The 18,123-nt window shown below is 40.0% G+C and overlaps 1 protein-coding gene across 3 annotated transcripts in view; it reads right to left on the bottom strand.

Moving 5' to 3' along the window:
- The window catches only part of SESN1 (sestrin 1), an 81,298-nt gene that overhangs the window by 23,716 nt on the left and 39,459 nt on the right, over positions 1 to 18,123 (bottom strand). The window contains exon 1 of one of the 3 annotated variants that reach the window (XM_074580984.1): positions 16,494 to 16,582. The exons of the other annotated variants lie outside the window; for them this stretch is intronic. Within the exon in view, the coding sequence (XP_074437085.1) occupies positions 16,494 to 16,514 (21 nt within the window). The 5' untranslated portion in view covers positions 16,515 to 16,582. Of the gene's footprint in view, positions 1 to 16,493; positions 16,583 to 18,123 lie in introns of those variants that run through there. 3 annotated transcript variants of the gene reach the window in all.

Genomic DNA, 18,123 nt, shown 5'->3' with positions numbered 1-18,123 from the left:
GAAAAAGCAATGAAATGGAGGTCATTATTTGCTTCTCACAGAAATCAGACGCCAACAGCAAGCACATGGGGAAAAATGCCTTTAGGAATACAGGAGTGTTATACCTGGCTTACTGGAATTGGGTGAGACCATGACAGCCAGTGACCCAGAGCTGCACTGCTGAGACATTGCAGCAAGCATGCAGGAAATGCTGTGCAAGTGTCCTGTGAAGAAGTTGCAACTAAAACCCACTTTCATACTCTGGTACAGACAGACATGCAACCCAGAAGCTCTTCTCCTCACCAGAAGCTTTTTGTCATCTTTACTTTAAGGGGCTTCAAGGTGTATTTCTAGAAAATTGCTTGAAACTCAGACCTGAGGCTCGTGACTGACTTGGATTTTGCAGGTACAACAAACAAAAAGCTTATTTCTACAGAGCTTTCACCAAGGAACAAACTATCAATTTATAAAATGCTTTGTTAGGCTTCTTCAAGGCAACCCTTAATCTCTCATATATCCACACTGCAGCCCAAACCTAAATGATTTTTTTTTTCCTTTTTTTTTTTTTTAAATAAATTCAATGTTTTCCCCATGAAAAGACAAGAAGAAGGGAATGCGACAACAGCATGTCACGTCACTTAATACACTTCAAGAAGACTCTGCGCTATTCTTCTATAGCTTGATTGTTACAATGAGATAAAATCAAGTGAAATAGTACTAAACGAATATGGGAAGTACCGCTAGAGATTCAGGAACCCTTATATCAGTAACTGCAGTTTGGGGAACTGTTTTGTGGCTTTCTTCTTACACTTGCCACTTTCAGGCATATGCTCAGTGTAACTCAGAGCAGCAGACAGGAAAAAAAAATCATTTCTTTTCAGTTTTCACAGTCTAGCTGTGACCCAAATAATATATGTTGTTAATCTGAGTTTGTGAGTTTTGGAAAACCATCAAAGTTTTTTTTATTAGGAAAAAAATCTGAATACCTATAAAGATGTATTCCCCTTGCGTTTTTTGTAATGACCTATCTTGATGGTAAGGTTGCAAGTTCCTTGAGACTGAATCTCTCTCCATATTTGTTTAATATATAGAGCCAAGTAAAATAATATTATAGGATTTATCAACTCCTTAGAACATTATCTTGGCAAAAAATTAAGTACAAAAGTAACCAACATCATCCTAGAATAGTAACCCACATCATTGATTTAATGATAGCAGTTAAGAAAACAGATCATTCTCTAGGTACTATTCAACACTTGATTGTTATAAATTAAGGAGATAATACCAGATGTGCCACTTTCGAATCAAATCTGTTTCTTTTACTTTTCTATTCAAAGACAAACCCATGAAGACCTCTGCTTGAGGAGAATCATGAAAACAAAAAACAGATGAATCTTATTTCTTACCATTTTTGGCAGTTGTCATTAGTGTTTCGTTTAAATTCAGCACTGTATTCTTCTGTATTTGAGAAGATGACATAGCTAAGACATTTTGACTCTAATCAGTTTACTAGGCCTTTGATTTCTAAAAGAGAAGAACTGAAAAAAAAGATCTGGTCTGTCTCCTACTCAGCAGCCAAGACCATTTCCTCCAGTGGGTTTTACTGTTTTGACACTTGCATTAATATACCAGTTTTTTCACTTACTGTAAGTTAAAATGACACTGACACCTGCCCTGAAGGTACAGCAGGGAGCAGGAGCCCCCTGGCCCATTGGGGGCCACACCTGCCCTGTAACCAGAAACAGCAGCAGCCAACACCCGCTCTGATAAGCCCCAGAGCAGGCGCAGCAAGCTGCAATGCCACCACCAACACGTGCTTCAAGGACGTTGTACACGTGCCCCTGTTTAACATGGCACAACTTCTGCATCCTCCTAACTCCTGGATTTCTCCAGAGCTTGGAAAGCTCCCTCAAGGCCCCTGGGACAAGCTGGCCTGCCACCAAGCTGCCTGCAGGACCATCTCCTTACCCTCCTACCCCCGCTGTCACCTTGGCACTTTTCCACTGGCCACAGAGGCTTTGGGTCCCTGCAGGGCAACTGTAAAACTGCAGGGAGATTTCTGCAACTGAACTGCTTGGGATCTCAATAAACCCACAGATTTTTCTGGGCTTTGCAACGCTGCTGTCTGCAATGGTGACATCCAAACAATGAAACTGTTAAATACCTTCCCCCACCTACCTTCTCAAATGCATATTTGCTAGGAGTACTAAATCAAAACAGGCTTGAAAGCAATTCTAGCACTTTCTGTTCAAATATTGTTAAGTGTCTTGATTGGTTTGGTTTTTTTAGAAGTTAACTGCAATATTGGAACTTAACCGTAAATCCACTGTTTGTTAACAATCATAATTTTAAATCAACCACTTGCTATTGTGAGAGAGGAAAGGCCACCTACCATTGTTGGACCACCCTGACTACTTCTATACAGCATTTTAAAGATGTGATACTTCAAAAGTCCTGGGAAAGGCCAGCACTATATGTGTAGCCCCCAAGATTCAAATGCGCGGAAACCACAAACAAAATACATACAGCAGACATGCTGCAGAAGACACAATGCTCTCAGTTTTCCATAGCAGAATCAGTATTTTGCAATCAAGCTAGCATTAAAGCCTGATTTATAGCAGTTTCAAGCATAAAGTAAATAAACAAAGTACAAGTAAATAAATAAAAATGCACACATACCATACTAAACACAAACAAATTTTACTAAGACAGTATGAAAGTAGGGATAATGTCCTTAAACAAGGGGTTTGTGTTTACAGTTGACATATGAGCTTGTAAATCTGTTTTACTGTGTACGAACCTATAGCATTCAAACACCACCTGTCAGTAAAGCTACAAATCCATACCTGTCCTTCAGTTTCACGCCAATGTGACAACTGCCCTCTAACTGCTCAGCAGGGATTCCATGTCAGCAAAACACAATGCCGTACAGGAAAACTTGGGCAGAGCTGGACCACATTTTCACTACCAATGAAGATGCAACAATGATCACTGAAGCCCGTAAGCTAATCTACTAGCAAAAAAACCTCTTATTCATTCACTGACATGCCTATATTACAAACAGCAACAGAGAGGATGATTTCTCTTTATCACAGTGTGTTTGTCACCTTCCTGAGAAATCCTCCTCTTCAGAGAGACTACCACAAAAATAATTCATTCTACTATTTCTGTAAATGTAAAGATAATTTTCACAAGAGTACCAAATGATTTATAACTTAATGTGAAATGTGACTCGAAAGAAATTTTCATGTACCATCACACTCTTCTGAAGCTCGTAGGGCTGAGGCTAAACCGAGTTCGGATTGTAGCCAACAAGGGCCAGAGACCAACTCCTAGAGCTGTAGGCAAATAAGGAATTACTTGGCAAAGCATAGGTCTGGAGTTGTCAAGGATCACTGCACGATGGCTAAACCAAACAGGACTGGGATGAGTCCGTGAGAAATCATTTTGGTGAGCTTAGATCTGGGGCTCAGAGAGAAACCAGAGCCAGGATCAGCATTAGGATTTGAACCATCAGAGACTGGCAGGGCAGAATTCGGATGCTGGGCTAGAGAAAGAGAGAGAACTCCTGAGGATCACCCATTTAAATTTAAACTTAAGCCTGGTGGGAGTCATTTTGCTAAGGCAAGGTGTTTGCATGTCCACAGCCAGCAGGTGAAATTTAGAACTTGCACTGACCAGGACCCAGAAAAGGAGGTTCATCTTTGGCAAGTGAAAGGGGTCCCTGGGCCCCTCTTGTTTCCAAGAGGCTGATTCTCTGCTCTGTAAGAATAAATAAATAAAAACCTGCGTTCTTGAATTCATATTGCAATATCATCTATATTCTTTCTTTCATGTGCAAGGGTCACATTTTCTACAATAAATTTGTTCTCAGGGCTACAGAAGATTAATGCAGCATTACACACCCAGGCAGGCACTTTCTTAATAGCTGTCCTTAATAGCTGTATTTGTTGAAATACAATCAAGACTTTGCTGGAAGGGAATGTTTTATACTAGGGTCACTTGAGACTTCAGGTTGTTTCTGGCAGCACATTGCCCTGGCTGAGGGAAATGGTCTTGTACAAGCAATCAAAATTCATCGTCTGACCACGCCTAAGCTGACCTGAACAGGAAAGAAAGATAACCCCCATATAAGCTTGTACAGCAAATATGTTAGAAGTGGAGGACTTTGCCCTGTTTGACATGATACAGCAACTGGACAAGTTCTCCTAACGGCTCTGAACCTCTGAACCTTTCTTAAACATAGCTGCTCGGAGGGGCAGAGGAAAGTAGCTAGAGGCAAGCTGGGGAGCTGGTTCGCAATAAAAGAAATCACTGGATTTTAATTATTGCTGGTTCGCAATAAAAGAAATCAATGGAGAGAGGTCTCTCATTTCTGGATGGGAACACTTGTGGGCACAGCCCAGGTGGCCAGCATACACGATGTTAAAACAAAAAATTTTGAAAAAACATGAAAAGTAACTGCAGTGCATCTAGAACACATCCAGCTCACTGGGCACGGCCTGTGACTTCCTAAGCATCGCATGTGTAATAGGTCTGAACCTGCCCAAAACACATCAGACACCTGGGTATATGCATGCAGCAGTCATTTTACAGAGACTGTGTAACCAGCTACCAGAAGCCTCAAGTGACCAAATTCCTTTTTTCCCTTGTCTATACAATCTTCCAGGAGGGAAGGGAAAGGCAGGACAGCGGTGGAAGGAACAAGAATGTGTGTGGGTAATGCCAGCACTATTTATGGGGTCCTAAAAACAGACTAACTCTCTGCATGAGTACCCACTGATGGAAAAACAACCAACACAACTGCCTGTTCTGCCTTATAACAAGACAGACATTCACATAAAACAAAACATACATTTAGATTTTTGGCTCAATATTCTTGTCTCTGCATTGTTGCTTTACATATCAACAAATGAGCCTTTGTTTTAAGAAAGCCTTACCGGCCACAAGTTTCCCAGGAGAGGGGCGCTACACCCTCAAGCACTGACAGGACTGCCTGGTAATAAGCAACCAGCATGTATGGGACAGATGGCACAAATCCAGGCCTGAGTATAGAGGAATCACAAGAATACTCTCCAAGAGAGAGGGTAAGTTAAGAAGGCATCTGGATACAAGAATGACGGAAAGGTACTGGCCACAGTTATCCTACAACCCTGCTATGCTGCCTCGTGTGCCAGCTTGTTGACATTTATGTGGCTATTAAAAAAACAGAACAACCACAAACTAGTCACTATGCAAAACCTTTTTCTAAAAGTACACCACTAAGGAACATTGGACACAGAGGTGTCCAAGCCAGTCTTAAAGCAATCAGCTTCACGTTGAGAGTTACTGGCTTACAATTCTCAGTCAACAGTAGCCGAGAACATGCTCGATCCCAAGTACCTAGAGCATGGGAAGGACTGCAGCCTATTTAAAAGTTGGGAATATCGAGAGCTGCAGTAGAAACAGAGGTCTGAACTTGGCAAGTAAATGCCTTTTCCACTCCTTTTTTGAACAAGCTCTCTTGATAGAAGTTGTCTGTTTTAAAGTAATTGAATTTTGCATTTGAGTATCCTACTAAATTCATAACTGAGCTATGCATGGTTAAACATTTTTTTAAATAAATAGAAGAATATAATGAAAACTGAGTGGTTTCTTTTTATGAACAGTTTGTTGACAGAATAGAGCAACAACACTTGATAGTTTTCAAACAGTAAATAAAACCTCTAAAAGCAAATTTATTTCATGTTTTCTCCATCAACTAGCAAAGTATCAACTAAATGTTAATGGCATTTATCCTGCTATTTTGTCCACCATCAGATTTGAAGGAATACAGCTGCATCCATTTTTCCCATATGTTTTATACAAGTCTCTCCCTAAATATGTTTTCCTCTTCTCCTCACACAAAACTTCCACCAACTGTTGGAGAAGCTATGCAACTGCATTTGACACTAATGTGAACTTCCTGATCGGACCATCTACAACCTTTAGCCCATGTTCCCAGTTGTCTCAGGGGGCAAGGGGAGTGGGCAGCTGCTCAGAAAATTTGTAACTAACAGTGCATTGTGAAAGGAACATGAAGGGAACTAGAGTCAACAAATTAGATTTGAAGATTTAAGCAAACTGCCCAGAGAAACAGCACATATTTTTAGTCTGGTAACAACCTCGAACATTACCTAAGTGTATTTTGTACATTACCCTGGAAAGCATACAGTTCCTGTGGTGGAAGGGCACTTAATCTCCATGGCTTGCTGCTTACAAACAACATCAAGCAGAGGATCCCATCTTCGGTGCCCTTAAACCAACTTGAAAACTTTTAAAGTAAAGCAGTGTTGCAAATACGTGAAAAGTGGGTGGGGAAAGACACAGAAAGAAAGCTTCCAAAGTTTTCAATTAGCTTCTAAGTGACACTTCTTCTAAGAATCAGCACATCTGTTCCATGCTGTGAAATTATTTTCCAACTTTTTCCTTTGCCCAGTATTTTTGCAAACTGCCAAACACAGGTTTGTACAGCCAAACGCAGATAGGAGACTCAGAAGGACCCTGGGTTCATGACCTATTTTATGTAATGAAATTCTGCTTAAATATGAATCAAATGTAGAAAATAGAACTCTTTAAATTTAGATGATACCGACTTATGTGTGTATCCCTTAATACAGGTGTACCGGCACATCTTGTATACCAAGTTCTTCCCTGGTGGGAAGCCCCTTCAGCAAATACAGTCACAAAATTCAGAACACAAAAGCCAGTTAACTGAAGAAGACACCTAAAAGTGATGAGAATGTAGAGAGAACAGCTGGGCTTTCAGATTCACATCAGTGCACACTAATCACAGCTCAGTCACAAGCTAACGTCCCTCTTCGCAGACTGGGCTCCCTCCTCTCTACATCATCCCTCCTTCCTTTCTCTCACTGTTCCACCTTCCCTGACATTACTTCTCTACTTCAAAGAATCAGAAATTACTGTAGAACAAATCTGATTTTACTTTTTTTACCACCCTATCTTGAATTACTTACTGCTAGCCTGGTTAGGCTGTAATTAACTGAATTGTGCCCTGGATCTGTACAGCAGCCCTGCCTGCTTGCCTGACTCCAGACAGTCCTACTACAAGCACCAGTGATAACTTAGTGGTACCATGTGCAGAACAGAGGATGTTCTCCCTTCAGAGCATGCGGCAGCTCCAGCAAGCACAGTTACGAAAAGTCACTATGGCTTGGGTCATACAAAACTGGGTATTACAGACAGAAATCAGGATAACATTTTTCTTCTGGTTTATTGTTTTCAGTTTGCCTTGCTCCCGCTCCTTCCCAAACTAGGACAGCTGCGTTCTTCCATGACATGAGAACTAGAACTGCAAAAGGGCTTGAGTGATGTTCTAAAGCTTCAGGACAACAACCGCAAGCAAAGCAGGCCCCCAGTACTCCTCTCAACCTCCACCTGCAAAGACTTTCTTTTCAAGGTATGCAAGAGTCTGATTTCTGCTATGCTACAGGTTGCTGCTATTTCCAAAAGACCTCTAGCTCTGCAAGAGCAGGTTATTACTTTGCTGATGGCTCATTATCAAAGCCACTTGCAGACAGAAAATGTCTGAACTGCCCCAGGAAATACAAAGTCTGGCAGAATTTATCTGGGTTTGAGCTTGTTATTATGAACCTGAAACTTACAAGAGTTCATTAAGTGCAGAATGAGTTTCAGCTAGTATCACACCACAACTTCCTTCTACCTTGGAAGAACTCAGAAGGCAGAGGTTGAAAACTCTCCCTGTATGTCATATACATGTAAAAGTAGAAGAAAACAGGCTGTGTTCCTCCCTAGTGACGGACAGCTGGATCCACCAGTCACTAAGGACATGGGGGTGTGCAAAGCCAGAAAAGGCAGTTTCTGGAAGTGAAGGATGACAAACCAGAGGCTTACATGGGGAGAGTAAGAAAGAAGATCTGGGGCCAAAGACTCCTAGGGAAAAGCATCCCTCTACTTGTCTAGCTTGGGGATGGCCTCCCTTAGTCAGTCCCCCTTAGGGACTCACCCAGGACAGCAGCTTCATAAATTGCTGTGTAGTACATCAGCACTAAGTGGAAATCACATCTGTCAGACTAAAAGCAGTTTTTGCGGGGTGAGGTTTAGTATGTGATTCAACTTCACTAAACTTTCAAACAGTGAAAGTTAAAGATAGGGCAGGCACTTCACGGAAAAGATGGGTTTACCTGAGTCTGTGACCAAACTGCAACTAAATCCTTTCCAATGGCCAGAGAGCTTTGGTGTATAACCTCTGCAGATGGATTCAATTCATAGAATTGAACTTACAAGTTTTATTATTAAGCAGATCTGCTAGTAAACAGAAACACAAAAATTCAATGTGAAAATAAAATGGTAGCCTATCTGTTCCTTCCACTGCAGCTACTGTATTTGTTTTCTCTCTTTGGACAAACACTCACCAAACTTGGGGCAATTCCAGCTGGTTATGTCAGCAGTTACATACAAAAACTAGTCTTCAGTGTAACTCGATGGACTTTATTACAATTTCCTTCTAAAATCAGCAGCATTATTCAGAGACAACCTTATATGTTATTAAATCTGTAGCATCTGAGAAAGAAAATCCAGATGCCTTTCTTTATTTCTCCTCTTCAGAACAATTACATAAATCACAGTCGCAAAGAGCATCTAATTATCACACAGATTTTCAGATATCAAACTATCATCGACATTGCAATTAACACTACAGGCCAGTGACAGAAGATGTTGGAGTACCTCTTAACACAATTTAACAAAAACAGTTAAGTCCCAAAGTACAAAGGGACTCAAAGCCTTTCAGTAGGCAAGAAATAGTGGACAGCTGGCAACACTAAGAGATTTAATGAACACAGCAGCATTCAGCAGCAATCTTAAAACTGTCTGCTTGGGTACGGCTGAGTTATTAAAAAACCCTCCATTTATAAACAGTGTTGATGGGATTTAAACAGCCTGTGTAAGAAGGATTAAAAGTCAATTGAGAAGTCTGTACAGATAAGAAAGCAAAAAGAAACTGTGCCCTTGAATTCTGTACATACTGTTTAACCTTATCTCTGTGTCAGTCTCCTGGCACACAGCGGGGGTAAAACAGGCTGCTTTATGCGTAGCTGGTGAGGTGGGCTCTGTGTTAGGGCTATTTCATGCTTGTACGGTGCTTTGAGCTATACTGTTCCCTCACTCCCCCCCTCTCCCTCTTTTAAAGCTGTGTACTAAAACTCATTGTTTACCATCCCCACAAGGTACAGCTAGCAGATACCAAAGAGACACATAAATTGCAATAGTCTGTCCAGGCATGCTATAATGATTAGGTGTTTTCCCTCCTTTACGTAACTGATGATCTTGCTATTCTCTGTTAGACTTTTATAACTGTACACCTTCAATATAACTAGTGCAAATATTGACAATGGGGAGGCAAGTCGGGATTTCTGGGAGGAGAAGGAGTGGGTGAGAGATGACAACTAGGCTTTAAGATTTTTTCCTCTTGCCTCCAAAGTATCCTGGAACATTCTGCTTTACACAAAAGTTACTATGGCTTTTAATTTATGTATCACCTTAGAATAAGAAGACAGACAGGAACACACAACTAGCTCTTTTCATTCATTAATCCCTCCCCTATCCTTTCTTATCTTCTCATCTCATCCAAAATCCAGCCTATTCTGGTAATGCAAGTTGCCTATTTCTGATGTGCCTTTTGTAAGACAGCCAAAGCTAAAGAGCATTCAAGGTGAAAATGTACAATACCACGTCTTGTCTTGGTTTCCCTAGCCTGTAACATAGCCTAACATTTGATTTGCTTCCTTTGGTCTCATCCAGGATACAATAAGAGCTTTATGAAAAAGCTCTGTAAGAATCTGGGCCATTGATTTGAACACGGACTATTTAGCCATGACACACAGCACCAAAGAGAACTGCTCCATATGCCAGCTCTGGAAGCAGCATTACCATTTCAGCGCAGGGCTCTAAGAGTAGGGCAGCGCTAGGCAGCAAAGCTGGACGGCTTCAGGGACGTGAGGTTATCTTGTGGCACAATCCTTCACCACACTGTACCAGCCTGTCAGAGCTAGTTCAGGTGCATCCAACACAGCACAAAACACGTTGTAAACACAGTCCAATTACTTATCTGTGCTATTTATCAGCCTATGCTTTTTCCAAGGGATCACACAAACCATTACATAAACATAACCAGAATATTACTTGCAGAAGGGGACAGCTATTCCACTGGGAAGTGGAGTTACATTTAAGAAACAAACAAGCAAGCCACAGATATTTGTGAGTACATTGCCTCCATGCAAATTTAAGGCGGAAATGAAGAACATCAATATACAATAGCCCTAGGGAGATTCAAATAGCTAATCATCTTACTTGCTGTTTTTGTGTAAACTACACAAAACACTCAAATTCTGTAGGAGGTATATTTTCCTAACTCTTATGGCTGCAAAGTTAATCTTTTAAATGCAATTTTAAAAATCTGTAAGTCAACAAAACCACGTCTCCACTAGTCTGCTAGTGCGTGAAACTACCATGATAGTAGCAATCTTCTCACTCTCCCTTACCTTCATGCAGGTGAGGAAGCTAAAGCCCTAGTACAAATATTGTTTGATGAATGCCTCCTTCAACAGATCTCATCATACAGTTGTAATCTGGTTCCTGTATACTCTCTGTATTCATGAATATTACTCCTTGCATTTTGTAAGTATGGTTTTACATCCTGCAGAGTAAGAAGGATATTGTCATTCAAAACACATTTGTGACTATTCATTTTGCAGGAACGTGTTCACGGTCCAGTCCTTACTCCGGATGATATACCCAAGGAACCCACATCAAGGAGATGGAAATAAACATAGCAAAACCAATCCCTTCTTAAAGCTCATCACTCTCTTATGCAGCTCCTACTGCTGATAAGAGAATTTCTTGACACTTATTTCTGTTTGGGCTGCAAAGTCAGCATAGATAAGATAGCTGGGTCTCCCTATTTATTAGTGCTCCCACTTGTTTATATAACAACAAAAAGGACTGGATTGCCATTCTATAAGGGCTATGAAAGACGAGGTGAACCTTAAAAACTGAAAAAAACACCTTGCATCTGAATGCACTCAGGCAGCTGCCTCACTGAAACTCCTGAAGAGTATTAGTCACAGGTCCCCTGCTTCTGTGCACGTAGTTAGAGGATTAGGATCTAAAAACATGCAGTTTGGCTCCCTCACTGTAACCTCATGGTGTTATTTGGGCATTTATGAATAGCCAGATCTCCATGCAGCAGAGCTGCTAATAGCATGGCATGTACCAATCACACTGCAAAGGCAAGTGATCTCACCTAGGCAGGTTGTGTAAACACAGCACAGCCACACAAATACATGCGTACTTAAGGTTATTCTATGAAGAGTATTTACTGTGTTACCTGGAAACACATAAATAGGGCTTTTGGGGGTTTTCTCTTTTCCCTCCCCCACCCATTTTTCCATAAAGAAAATTTATAGAAAGAACAAGGACTCCTTCAAAGAAGGGGTTTGCTATTGTGGTAATTTAGCGTACTGTACTCTGAAGAATAACTTTTCTAAACAGTATTTCCAAACCCAGCAATCTGAATACCTATTTCTGTTAGGAAGTATTCTGCTGCTACAGGCAAGAACTGACAGCACTTCAGAGTGCCCTTTCTGAACAAATGTACACTGCTGAAACAGGACAGATTCTCCCCATGAATGCATTTTGGAGAAGTACTATTTAAAGCTCCCTAGACATGACAGTGAAACAATTTAAATTCTGAAAGAAAAAAAAAATACAAATAAACCCTTTGAAAGAAGTTATTAATATTTGTGTACCTTCTTTCTTAAACCAATAGATGTTACTTACTTGTTGACAAACTGACAGGAAAAATAAGCCTTTGGTTATTCACAACGTCTAACAGAAAGTCACTAAAACCCCAAAATGGGTAGATTCAACTGTCTAGTGGTCTCACAGAGAAACACCTAAACCCCCGTTCTGCCCAAATTAGAAGAGGTAAATCCTAATTACCTGCATTTAGTCTCCCCTATACTATGTCTTCCATTAATAATACCTAGAGCAGAAATCTATTTCATGTGGAGCAGTGTTATAGAACAGAAATCCCGCAGGAGTAAATATGAAGATCACTAAAAAGGAAATTTCTGGTTTGAAAAATATTTACTAAAGAATCCTCCAAGAAAATAATGTTTATTTTTAAATAATAAATTTAATTAGATCAACTAATGCAGTTGGAAAACTACAGGGGGCAAGCTCTACTTCAGATCAGGCTTAAAAGCTTATCTACTTTTATCAGTTGTATGAGCTCGTCTAAGAAAAGCCACTACCCCACAAGTCTGATTTGCTGTTCTCACAGCTACAACACTATTTTTATCCAAAAAAGAAAGAACAAGCTTAGAACATTTGCTAGAAGTTTTTAGTTGTTTTTTCTCCCCATCAAAATAGCAACTAATTCTTTCCTTAAAGGCTCCATTGCTACAAATACCAGAGCAGGAGAAGAAATACTGGTCAGACAATTTATTTTAGATATGGATTAAGTATGATTTCAGAGAAAAACGCTGTGCTAGCTAAGTGATAAAAAGGTTTAGTCACCAGCTCTGCTATTTTTGAGGTAACTTTGTAAAGTGAGCAGCTGTTTAGTTTCAATATAAAGTTATTGAACTCTGCCTAATTTGTACCTGTACCTGATGGGTACAGAAAGGTCTAATGGAATGTGACAGAAAATTATTAGATAGTCTTGAATGATTTAATCTCCATGACCACTAAGAGAAATAAATATGAAAGAAATTTGTACAGCATAGCATGCAGAATACTTAGGAAACAGTCACAAGGAAATTACAAAATTATCCCAGCTACAGAAAAAGGACAGATGGGACCCTTGAAAGCCTATTCAAGACTAACCTCCTGTTTCAGCAGAATCAACTACAGCTTTGTCATCCTGACAGATGTTTGCCTAACCTGTTCAAAGACATGACAGATGTGCCATGACTCCAAAGGTCAAGAGTGCTCGAGTATCTTTATTATTGAGATCTAAACGTTACCCGGTACCATTATCTGAATTACTCTGTGAACACGGAATGACTCCTGAGTGTTCTAAAAAAAATTATCTTCTTTTTCTAACTGCTGAAGAATTTAACATACCACCAGTTCTCACAGAATATATTGCTAAAAAAGACTTTTATTATGCTGTTGCTGTGTGTCTACAACTGTCTTTTCACCCAGATATAAAGTGCAACAAGCGCAAGTCTAGGAGCAAACAGCATCAAATATAATGCATGACAGAGTACAGCTGACAACAGGTATTTCAACTTAAGCATGGCTCAAGCATTATTGTTCTCAATTCTTTTATGGCCACAGTGGATTTGTGACTGAGAAGCACGGGGACAAGTATAAAGAAAAGGGTGATTTAAAATTTCTAAAGAACAATCGTTTTGTGATAAACTTTTCAGAGCAGGGGAATGAAACTACTAGGAAAAGCAGCAGCCCCAATCTCACTGTTCCTGACAACGATGCTTTGCAGAGGATAAAGGGGGAAGAAAAAAAATTAAGAATAGAGTGCTCTTCCTAGTCCCTAATAAAGTCAGTTGCAGTACGCCACTAGGAAGGGTGCCTGAAAAGGCTTAGGTGCCTTCTCTATTCACTCCCACTTTGGCACCAGCTCTTGCTAATTTTTGAGCATTTCTTGTTCTTCTCCAGCAGACCTACTATTAGTTACGCTAACAGTGAGAGAGGTGACTTCTTCAGAGACAGATAGGTAATGGTCTTGGACAGCAAGTAAGTTTGTTCATCTTTGCCTCAGATGATGGGGACAAAATGTTGTATTTGTTCTGCACGACCCTTTGCTACCAGAGAACAATTAGTGGCTAATGTACTGCTGAAAACTACTGCTGCAGTGAACGCTCTTTAAGAGGGAGGAATTACATTCCCCTCACCCTTGCACAACTGGACACAGAAAAGTCTTCTCCAAGTAATTTTTCTGGATGTCCAGTTCTAGCTGATCCAACAAATACACAGGTTATCCACTGGAGAATCAGCTCCTAACATTTCATATCTTATTCTCCATTCTCAAATCACAGATTAGAACTTTCCACACTGAAGAGCAGCAGTAAGAAAAGCCTAGCGAGAAGTCCATCACTGTGCTGCCTTAACAGTAGCTGAAGTTAAGAAGGAAATTTTTACCTACGTTCTCTTCCACTGTTTCTTTTGCTGGCAGTTTACTACAATTATATCCCTATTCCCTGCCCACATGAATTCTGCAAACAGAAAACAATCCTGTCCTACATCCAGCCCATATATTTTTTTCTCACACAACAGCAGTAGCCCTGTAATCGCATTGAAGAATAGAGATGATTATCAGCAAGCCTCTCAATGCACGCACAAAGGAAAGGAAAAGTATATAGCTGTTTAATAAAAGTCTTGTTGAAGACCCTCAACGTACTTACGAAAATTCACACAAAAGCAGGACCAAGGAGTCTCCAAGCAAAACCTCAAAGTGTATGATGTTCAGATTTCAAAAAAACTTGTCGCATTTGATTAAGGGAAGGAATGCGTGGAAACTCTTTTCAAGTTTTCATGAGCAGAGGTGAAACAGAAGTGTAGAGGTACAGACCCCAGCTAGGGTGACATGTAGGTAATAGATGGATAACAGTTGGTTTGTGCAGGAGTCTTAAAGAGCCAATGTGAAAGGATATTTCTAACTAACTACTATGGAGGAAATACAAGAAAGGAAAGAGCTTCCATCAAACCTGAATGGATAGGGAAGTGAAGAGGATCCCAACCAGCTTCTAGATGAAAAGATAAAGAGGAGGATGAGATGGGGGAAGAAAAAAAAACAGCTGTAGTTAAAGCTAAGCCAGGTGGTTTGATGTAAGCATCTATAAAAGATTCCAAGCACGTGAATTTATAAAGCCAAGGCAGGCGCAAAGGGAAAGAGACAAGACAGACAGCTAAGGGAAGGAAACTGTAGGTGATTCAACTTGACAGAATTTGCAATTCTTGTCAATCAAGACAGCCAGTGCTGCCTCAAAAAGACCCAACTCAGGCACAGTCTGATCCAAAAGAAATGAGATGCACACCAAGTTCCCAGAAAGGACACTATCTCTCTTTCCTGCAATTTGTTTCAACATGTGACTCTACAGAACATTTTGCTGTGACATTAAGGAAAGGCCTTTTTAAATGTCCCATGATAAGTTCAATTTTTTTCGCTGTTACCTCCAGTCTATTCCCAAGGAAGGAATAGAGATTGGCTGAAAATTGATACATACCCCAGTGGGTATGCTCATTTGCATGGATCTTCCAAAATACCGTGGTTGTCTTAGGGAAGCCAAGCAGGATACCATTCAGCATGTACAGCCATAGAACAGCTACACCTTGCACGCTCTCTACCTGTCTATGGTAGCTCAAGGACACTACTGGTTGCTCGCCTTCGAATGTACATGACAACAAAAATCAATCCCATAGCAAAAAAAGGAGGGAACAATGCTGAGTGCAGCTCTGACAGTGGTGTAGCTGGGATAAGTACCTTTCCCTTCACTGGAGCCTCAGACAAATTTGTGACAATTTGTGCCAGAGAGAGGCTGTGTGTACAACAGCACAGTAAAGATAGAGAAAAACAATTCTTGGAAAACGGGAGATCTCTTAACACCCTATGTTACTAGCCCTTTCCTCTCATCTTACAAGTAACTTGGAACACCCTGCCTCCTTCCAAGAACTCCTTAAAATAAAAACATTGGGCCAGCATTGCTGTAGTCATGCACATAAGCCCTATTTCAACCTTTATTTGTCAATCAGTCCTAGGTTTTCTTCTCTGTTAAACTGGCTTCTTATTCGTCATTATGGCTCAGTTTGAGGCAATGATCAGGCACTTCAATCTACACAGAATAACCTCCCATGCAACAAAGTCTTAGGGGAAAACAAAAAGTGTCTTTCTATGTACAAGCTTACGATCTCATTGGAGAGCAGCAGAAACAAAACATTATGCTAAAGCAGTTACCACAGTGGGAACCCAGTCAATGACTATGACTTCTAGGAGCTGCCATAACATAATAACAATAAATGAATACCTAGGGAAAAAGACTGAAATCTGTTGTTCGTCAAATTATAATATGAATTAGTACATTAATCCACGAAGTCTACATATGTAATCAAATTCAATATGAAATCCCACTCTACAAATATCTCATAGAGATTTATTATTATTATTATTGTGCTCTTTAAATATGTTGATCTTATTTACCCAAGCACTGTATTTATCTGAAACTGAAAGCTCACTTTATCATCAAGAGAGGCAATTATTTTTCCACAGTTTATGGCTGAAAGAGTTCTTCTCCTTTAAAATGTGGTTGTCTTCAAGCAGCATTATTTGGTTGCCCTTGCACTGTATCTCAGTGATTCCATATGAAATACACTTAGCCAATAAACAAAGGCTTTTCAAAAAACATTCGATACGGTTGTACAGCTGGGCTTGCAAATTCATTCGGGTCCAAAAGTCTAAAGTGCACATCTACATAGTGCAGTCCTACACTTACCGCGCCAGGGCAAGAAGGCATCTGAACGTAAGCCAGCTTCAGCGCAGAAACCGTATAACCGTGACACTGTTTTCACCATTTCAGAGCTAATAAACCCTGCCTCTTAATGTGAGAAACAGGTCTATGCCTCCTGGAAAACACCCAACAAATGAAGGTCAAGATACACACTTGCAATATCACTCTGTTCCGATCATTAACAACCATACAAAACCAGAAATGGTATCGGATTTCCAGCAGTTAAAATGGCTTTGCTGATGCTATTCAATCCTGGACGACCACCAGATTCATTCTTACTCTACTAGAGAGTTCCCCAAACTAACAGGAGTCAAAAGCAGTGAGCATTCACGCAAGTTGCTACACTCAGCAGATAACTGTATTGCGAGAAGAGACAAGATCCGTTGAGAAAGCAGTCTTTTTATAGCCTTACCTATATGCAGTATTTGTAGTTAAACTGCCGCCAATTATTTAAAATGGGTTTGGTTAAACTGTCACAAACTGTGTGCCTTTTTAAACACTGTTGACAAATGGCTTAAACAAGGAAGAGATAAAACCAAATCAATGAGCAGCTTTCATACTTTTATTTACATCAGGACTGAAAACAGCTTATATTTTACTGATGAACTGGGTTATGTATGGAACAACATTTGCAAAACAGACTACTGACAAAACTATGTAAAAGTATGCTGTTGTTCTTGCAGTACTGTCAAGTCAGCTTGGGAACAGCTACTGCTGTGGTTTCCTTGTGAAAGTGTAAGCACTTTAAGATCTGATAAGAGACACTGTAGGAGTATATTACAATAAAGACAGAAATTCAATTTCAATTCTTCATCCTCATAAATGCACTAGGATAACAAAAGCTCTCTGCAAGTAATTCTGGGCGTTAAACATGAAAACGGCAAGTCTGAAGCTTAAGTATTTGAACTTGACACTGCCTATCAGTAGTGGATGAGCCAAACAAGATTCCAAACTTTGGTCCCTTTCAGCTTCAGGCAAGATATTTATGAAAAGCTTAGCTTCCAAATTAGCAAATTTAAATATGCATAATCCAAATATTTGCATGTTGTTTACTTGTAATTCAGAATTAGCATACAGTTCTCTGTAACTGCATTCAAAAAATTCTGCTGGATTACTGATGTCAATTTATTGTTGAAACGCTAATTTCCTACAAAGAGTATAAACGGGGAGGATAGAAAAGAAGCAGAAGGACCACTAACTCAGACATTACCTGGGCATCCGCAAAGTTTGTATGCTGAAGAAATAGCCTCCTTTATTTCTCAAATATGGTAATACACCCTCTAAAACAGAAAACAAATTACCTGAACTGTAATAATATGGTTTCAAAGAGATGCATAAGCAAAGCACGAAGGGTAAACAGCCCTCTCCGCTGCGTGCCTTCAGGTACAATAAGAAGTTCTAGAACTGACAAATCTTAAACCCCAAAACCAAAGAAACCTGCTTGCTGTATAGCCTGCGTGATAACAGCCAAAATGATACAGTAATTTTTGGTATATTCTGTAATTAATCTTTGGAAATGCTGTCTATGATATACACTTGTATAATATGAACACTTCAATGCATGTAATTTTTCAAAACACAAATTGACAAACAGACATTGTTTATATTGTTCAAA

This window comes from Larus michahellis, chromosome 3, assembly GCF_964199755.1.
Source record: "Larus michahellis chromosome 3, bLarMic1.1, whole genome shotgun sequence".
NCBI lineage: Eukaryota > Metazoa > Chordata > Aves > Charadriiformes > Laridae > Larus > Larus michahellis.
Note: the sequence above shows the minus strand (reverse complement) of the source record. Positions and strands in the feature narration are given on the sequence as shown.